A 7,837-nucleotide genomic window follows, 5' to 3' on the forward strand; every position below is an offset into this window, starting at 1 on the left:
GCATTGTTTTACATCTCTTTTAGCCTACATATATAGAATCAATTCAATCTGTGCTGATTTATAAGAATTCCTGGCCCATTCCTGACTCACAGAAACTGTAAAATAATAAATGTTTGTTGTTTTATGCTGCAATCTGTTATGCAGCAATAGACAACTAATAAACTAAAGGTTAGACCTTATGCAAAGAGACTTGAGGCATCATCTGGAAGGGTCTTCTGCCTTCACTCGGCATCACAGATCATCCCAGATTTCCAAAAAGTGATTCTCGTCTACTGACACACATTCCATTGTTACGCAACTGTCACTGTTAGAGGATTCTCCCTTATAATTAATTAAAATCCTTTAAGTTGTCATTTAACAGTTCCTGTTGCAGCAAGGATTGGAATAAATGAAAAAGAGAGGACCTAAGCAACACACACTGACAATACATAGCCTACATATGACTCCTGACAGTGAGGAGGAAAATGTAAGCATTGAGCAAGCAAGCCATGCAAGCAGTGCCTACCAAGCCACCGGGACTGCAGCCACTATGTCAAAAGTGTGTGGCAAGAAGAGATAAAAAGAAAATGATGAGAAGGTCCACAGACATGTGAGGATCTGCCCAGAAGGGCAGCAGAGCCCTAGGCATCACAGTCATAACCCTCTGAAACTCACAGGAAACAACAGACAAAAACATTTCAAGAAAAGCCAGCCTGCTCAGCCAATTGACTCAACACCAAGGAGTAATAGACAAGAGTTTACCTAAATCCAGGGAAGTAATAAAACTTCCAGAGAGCATAATGTTCTCCTAGTAGTTGTCCCTGTGCAAAACTAAAGCTACCATGAGACACAGTAAAAGAGAACAAAGCAAGTCAAGAACAAAAAGACCAAAATGGATAGGACTTGAACTTCATCTACCAGCCAGCCTCCTGAACTATTATTATCAGCTTCCTAGAGAGGGAGCATCAAGAGTCAAAAGTCAATTTCCATTTGTTGTGCTTATTTGTTGCAGAGTATCTGACCTTGGGTGTAGATGCTGATTTAAATTATTTATCAAATTTGGAGCAGTTTTATCTGTTACTGAGTTTGTTGGAGGGAAAATAAGGATCTATGTAAAAATCTTGCAAATGAGATAATCTTATATATGTACATAGGATAGTGGTGTAAGTGGTTATGGTGTTAGTGCTAGTGGTAAGGAGGGTGTAGTAGTATTAATAGTGGTAACAGTACTAGTAGGGGTAGTAATAGTGGTAGTGGTGGTGATAGTAGCCATAAATGCTCCAATTTAAGAACACGACCCAGATAGTAACTGAGCCAGACAACTATACTTGTGTGTGTCTCAAGGTGTATTCAACCTCTACACTGTGCTAGTGGATAACTGATCATCAATCAGGTTTACCTGTCCACCTTCTCCAAGACAGAGAGGATAAAGGGAGTATAGAGTTAACACAAGAAAGACAGTTACACAGCTTTGAACAGCTCTCATTCCTTACCTATTTGTTCATTCTCCTGGACCTCAAATACCGGCATTGTAGGTGGACACGTAGGTGGGTTATCATTAATGTCTTTAACTTTCACATGAATTTGCAGTGGGGATGCAAGTAGTTTTCCAAGCTCATCCTTTGCAGTCGCGTGGAAAACGTACTACAACAGGAAGATCAGCGTTAAGACATGACCCCATCATTGCCTTTAAAAGGCAGAGAAAATGACTGTTTCAATTCTATTTCGTTTAATTCCCTTATTTCCAGTTTACTTAGAATTGGGAAATGAGAAAAAAAATGGATCAGATTTGTGGGGATATTATCATGTCTTGAGATCAATAATGTACGGTTTGGGGTTGTTGTTACTGGTGTTAAGTAAAATCTTTTCTGCTCTCAGCTCTCTGTGAGCACAGCTCTCGGTCTTGTCCTTTGGGAAACTCCTCCCAGTTTTACTCACTGAATCCTTTTCTTCTCTATCCAAGGGCTGAGTCACATAAATATCTCCTTCCTGGTCAATTGAAAACGGGAATCTTGGCAGCCTCTCCTTTTCGACCAAGGAATAGTGAGCACCTGGTTCATTCCACCGCACCTATGGGGTCAAAGTGCATCGTGAGGAAAGATACCAAATTGTGAGGAAAGGCAGTGGGTGTGGCACCCCAGAATTTTTTTCCTTCGACAGCCCCGAGAGCAAACAAGCATATGCATTCTTTTTAGCATTTACAAATCCTTATGGGGATAGCCTAAATGATAGATAGGAAGACTTCAGTAAAGGCTCCAAATCTGCAACTGTCATGGAATTGAGTCCTGACATACTTTCTTCATTGGTAAAGCAGAATAACTCTGGCTTTTTTGTTCTTTCTTCCTCTTCCTGGTGAGGTTCATTAATTCAACATTCAATAAATAAAAATTCTTTTAAGTTTCACAATATATATGGGGTGGACCATCCCAGGGCCTCTAAACAACAGTGTCATTTTAAAACAGTCTTAGGGGAACCACAGGCTGGGACTCACTCATAACATGAATCCCTGTTACCCACGTTCAAAGACACGACCTCTTATTTAATCTCCACGAAAACCCAGAGAGGTGTTATTATCCCCATTTTACTGTTGAGAGGTTGGGGCTCAGGACAGTTAAATGACTTCTTCTATGATCAATCATTAACGTAATGGAGCAAGGACATGGTTTCGGTTATCTGCTTCCAAACCCGGTGCTCTCTCACTAACCCACAGCTTTCATGTCAAGGAAACTCCTGATTTTCCAGAAAAGATCAGATCTGAGTGGAGCCAGCACGTATTTACAGGAGCTAAGGGAAGAGGGGACTCAGGGTGAGAGCATCAGTCACCGAGGTGGGAAGGGGGAGCCTGTGAATGAAGAGGGGAGGTGGAGTTGGGGGAGGGTGGTCTCCAAAGGTCAAGAGGCTGCCTACTCAACTCTCGGTCAATCCTGTCCGTGTCCCTCCATCTGTGGTGGGAAGAGTCTACTGCAGTGATGGGGAACCTTTTGAGCTCGGCGTGTCAGCATTTTGAAAAACCCTAACTTAATTCTGGTGCCGTGTCACAGATAGAAATTTTTTGATATTTGCAACCATAGTAAAACAAAGACTTATATTTTTGATATTTATTTTATATATTTAAATGCCATTTAACAAAGAAAAAGCAACCAAAAAAAATGAGTTCGCGTGTCACCTCTGACACGCGTGTCATAGGTTCGCCATCACTGGTCTACTGGATAGAGACTTTCCCCACAAGAATAAGAAGCAGCTTTTCAAAATGCATATCATATACATGTACATGATGTGTGTGTCATATACAACCCACTCTAGTGCAGCCATATCCCAGACTACTGACAGGGAACAACAAACATCAATGGTATCTTGGGAATCTTAGATGAAGTTCTCTTTTAAAGATATATAGATAGATACAGATACAGATGATGGGAGATGATGGGAGATGGAGATGATAGATAGATAGATAGAGTGAGAGCTAGAGATATGAATCCAGTTTGGTCAGAGTTTACCCATGATAGTAAACTCCAGAGACTTGCGGCCAGGAACTTTATCTATTTAGTTTGCTTTATAATTATGCTATGGAAAAAAAAGTACATAATAAATATACCAGTGAAGACCATGAAAGTGGGCTTGTACAAAGGGAGAGCATTTACCCAATGGGCTCTAGGCATTCCTTAGGCACTACCTGAGTGATTTTGATGGGGTGAGGAACAGTCGAGTTTTCTACAATCTCCACAGGTTCGGGTGCTTTCCAAATATTCTCCTTCACCGTGATATCCACAGATGTGCTGTCACTGAAGGAATTCTCAGTCTGGCCTCCCATGTCCTTCACTGAGACCACCAGATTATAGAAAGGGTTCTTACTGGGATCCAATTCCCTCGATCCTATCGAAAGTAGCAAAGAACAGAAAGGGAAATGTGTCTGAAGCTGACACAGATATAGGTCCCTTCTTCTGAATCAGTCCTATGAAGGCATCTGTTGACTTACCTGCAAGGGTAAGTGATATTGCCCCTGTTTTGTTGTTTATCTGAAAGTACATGACATCGTTGACCTTGGGAAGCTGCATGACAATCTGATAAAAAAGCTGGCCATTGGGAGTGTCTGGATCATCCAGGTCTGTAGCATTGACATACATGAAAGGCTTTCCTATTTAACAAAACATACCCAGAAAGAGAAAAAGATATTAATGGAAACACAAACCAACCAGAGCCACTTTGGCCTTCTAAGATGCAGAGACAGATTGGGGGGTCGGGGGGAGGGAGGGAGATGCCATAATTTATATCAGTGGGAAAATAAACCTTTATTCTGCTTCCTTTCCCCAGGATGAGGTTTCTCAAAGTATGGTCCAGGGACCTCTAGGGGTCTCTAAGACTGTTTTTAGGGTCAATGGAGTCTAAATTTATGCACATGTAAAAAAAAAAGATCCACTCGAAGCACAAGTTAATTTCATGGAGTTTAGTGTAAAGGAGTACCCAAAGAAAAGGCATTAATATGGTTTCAGATTCCACATGGTAACCAGCTTTTAAGAAACCACCACTTGTTGAGTTTAGGTATAGTATCAAAGAATATCCATAGTTATCTCAAAATGCTATTATGATATTCCTCCCTTTTCCAAGTACATATCTATGTGAGGCAAGTTTTTCTTCATATGCTTCAATCAAAACAGCATGTTGCAAAAGAATGAGTACAGAAACAGGCATGAGAATCCAATTGTTTTCAATTAATTCATACACTAAAGGGATTTGCAAAGAATAAAACAATGCCACTCTTCTTGATAAGTCTTTTTGTTTTTTGAAAATATAGTTTTTGTTAAAATGTTTATGATTTTAAAAGAATTAATAAATTTTGAAGTTTCTCCGTTTTAATTTCTAACATGATAAATATCGGTAGATATAACTAGTGATGTACTGGAGCCAGCTCGAGAGAGCTAATAGTTGAATTTCTAGAAGTTTTGTGAGCAAATTATTAACACCATTGATAGCTTAAAATAGGCCATGGTAGGAATATTTTTCCCACAGAAATTGGTAAGTGCTATAAGCAGGGCTTCCCACCCCCCCTCACACCCCCTGCCCAGAGAGACAGCTATTAAACATTTACCAGCACCCCTCTGGATGTAATCTACATATAACACCACTGAATATATCCAAAAGTTCATTGGAGTCCTTAATAATTTTTAGAGGAATACAAGAGCCCTGAGGGCAAAAAGTTTGAGAACCACTAATCTAGAACACCCTATCTATGAGGAGAGGAAGGGGAAGATGTGGAAGATGCTTATGTGGCAGAGCTTATTAGAGAGTCTTCGGTATGAAATTTCAGGGGCAAAGACAGTGAAATTACTCCACATAATAAAGTGGACAAAACACTTTCCCTGAGTTATTGGAAGAGGCCATTCAAGAATGAGAGGTGAGATTAACTAGCGTAGAGAGAAACTTGACAGTGAGCTGATGGACATGGCCAAGAATCTTTCTGAGAACACAGAAGTCTAATACTCATGTTTATTTTGTGCACTGTTAATGATGTAATGCTCTCTCATCTCCCCAAATCTTCAGTAAAGTCTGTGGCACACACCTATGCCTTTTTGTTTTTTTGTGGAAATGAAGGGTAGGAGCATAGTGAATGAATATAAGTCTAGGGTTGGAAGTAAGAGAAGAAAAATAAATGGGAGCCAACAATGACCATGAGAATGTAAGATTCTTGAGAGGATATGGGAGAGTGAGCTCACCTTTCCAGAGTATTCTAAAGTGGTATAGAGCTTTAAGGTCTTCTAAAGCTCACTGTAAAATAGCGGTTCTCAACTGGGGAACCTCAGGGAACATTTGACAATGTCTGAAGACGTCTTTGTTGTCACAACTTAGTGGTAGGTGTTGCTACTGGCATCTGGGGAGTAGATGTCAGGGATGCTGTTAAACATCCTACAACGCATATAACAGCACCTGACCAAAAAAAGAGGGTATCAATGGTGCCAAGGCCGAGAAACCAAGCTCTAGGGCAGTGATGGCGAACCTTTTGAGCTCGGTGTGTCAGCATTTTGAAAAACCCTAACTTAACTCTGGTGCCGTGTCACATAGAGAAATTTTTTGATATTTGCAACCATAGTAAAACAAAGACTTATATTTTTGATATTTATTTTATATATTTAAATGCCATTTAACAAAGAAAAATCAACCAAAAAATGAGTTCGCGTGTCACCTCTGACACACGTGTCATAGGTTCACCATCACTGCCCTAGAGCAATAGGGATAATAAAACAACTCCCAGAGGATTGCTGTGAAATTTAAATAAGATAGGAAGTGCTTAATGAGTGATGGCTGCAGCTGTTAGCCACATAAATCGCCCCCTTCTGCCTGATGCCCTCCCTGCTTTCCGTAAATACCTCCAGACTCCCATTACCTGAGCGAGAATTCTGCCTTACTGAGCCTTCGTATTTTGACTGGAGAAAAGTGGGTCGATTGTCATTGATGTCCTTCACTTCTACTGTGATGGGGACCGGACCCTCCACCGTATTTCCCTGAGCATCCAAGGCTGAGACCTGATGGGGAAAGGGAAGGAAACCACCGTGGTGAACCTGGACTTCATGTCACTCAACAAAAGTCACTTGAGAGAAATTAAGAGTTCAAAGAACCAGCGGAGAAAGACACCCATCAAAGCCCAAATTGGGAGCGGCTAGGACAGGGGCCCTATCAGGTAAGCCTGGGTGATCATGACTGTTTTCCAGGGCTGGGGTATGCTGTACGCTAGACATGCTTCTTTGCTAAGTAGCTGGAGTCAGTGAAATCAGAGCACCTTGTCCCTGAGGCTACGGAAGTGGCACGATGGCCTCTTACAGAGGCATTTTGATGGTCAACCTGTCGATCCAATAGTAGAAGTTACTACACAGAAAGCTTTTGGCTTGCTCTCCCTCCCTCCTCCCCCACCCAATTAGCTCTCTATCATGCCTGCATATTCAGATATCACACACAAAAACTGACCATTGGTTATTTCTGCTTCTTGCAAGATGCAAAGAAGCTCCATCCCAGCACTGATGCTGCCTTCTTTGTGGATCCAGAGCCCACACAGCAGACACAGGCAGGCGCCAGTGAAAATCACAGACGTGTTGGCTTGGTTTTGCTCCAGGTGCCTGAACATGCCATACTTGAATGAGTAATGCTATCTGAGGGCCTTGGCAATGTAAATTGGGTTGCTGTGGTCAAAAAGCCTAAGGAAGAGGGGACCTTCACCATACCCCTCTGTAGCTGGTAAAAAAAAATGGACAAATGAGGTTTACCAAGTATACCATTAACGCCAGAAGAGCCCTAAGGATTCTAGGCAAGGGGTGAAGGTGCCAGTGATACTTCCAGGACAAAGGATGCTCAGAAAGGTTGGAGTTAGGTGACTTTTCCTGGTCTCAACTCACCTGGAGTTTGTGAACAGCCCTTGTTTCCCTGTCCAGAGCTCTGTTGTGATATAGAAGCCCATCTGGTTGTATCTCAAATATTCCATCCGTCTCCCCAGTGAGTTTGAAAGTCACAGCAGGAGGACTGGCCTTAAACTGGGAAAAAGCAAAAGTCAGATGAGGTGAGGTTGTAAGTAAAACAGTGTTGTAGATTTTGTAGAAAGTCACCAATTCCAGGTAATGCTTTCATTTGTACAATCGCTAATTAAGAAGTTCTGAGTTTTTAAACTGCTACATTCTAAAAGTTTGCTTGAACATTAACTAATATTCAAAATACATTTCCTTCAAGAAATAGTATACAATATCTACATTAATAAAAGAGAAACATGGTAATTAGCGTACGACCGCTACCCTTTTCATTGGCTAATCAGTGAGTATATGCAAATTAACTGACAACCAAGATGGCGGCCGGCAGCCATGCACTGAAGCGAGCAGGG

At 41.4% G+C, this 7,837-nt stretch overlaps 1 protein-coding gene across 2 annotated transcripts in view; it reads right to left on the reverse strand.

Moving 5' to 3' along the window:
- Positions 1-7,837, reverse strand: part of CDH17 (cadherin 17, LI cadherin (liver-intestine)) — a 58,177-nt gene that overhangs the window by 29,421 nt on the left and 20,919 nt on the right. For both annotated transcript variants that reach the window (XM_005879230.2, XM_005879229.2), the window contains exons 4-9: positions 7,362-7,496; positions 6,359-6,497; positions 3,956-4,114; positions 3,653-3,852; positions 1,918-2,049; positions 1,473-1,623 (exon numbers count right to left, since the gene is read on the reverse strand). In XM_005879230.2, the coding sequence (XP_005879292.1) occupies positions 1,473-1,623; positions 1,918-2,049; positions 3,653-3,852; positions 3,956-4,114; positions 6,359-6,497; positions 7,362-7,496 (916 nt within the window). The remainder of the gene's footprint in view (positions 1-1,472; positions 1,624-1,917; positions 2,050-3,652; positions 3,853-3,955; positions 4,115-6,358; positions 6,498-7,361; positions 7,497-7,837) is intronic.

This window comes from Myotis brandtii, unplaced genomic scaffold, assembly GCF_000412655.1.
Source record: "Myotis brandtii unplaced genomic scaffold, ASM41265v1 scaffold59, whole genome shotgun sequence".
NCBI classification, from domain to species: Eukaryota; Metazoa; Chordata; class Mammalia; order Chiroptera; family Vespertilionidae; genus Myotis; species Myotis brandtii.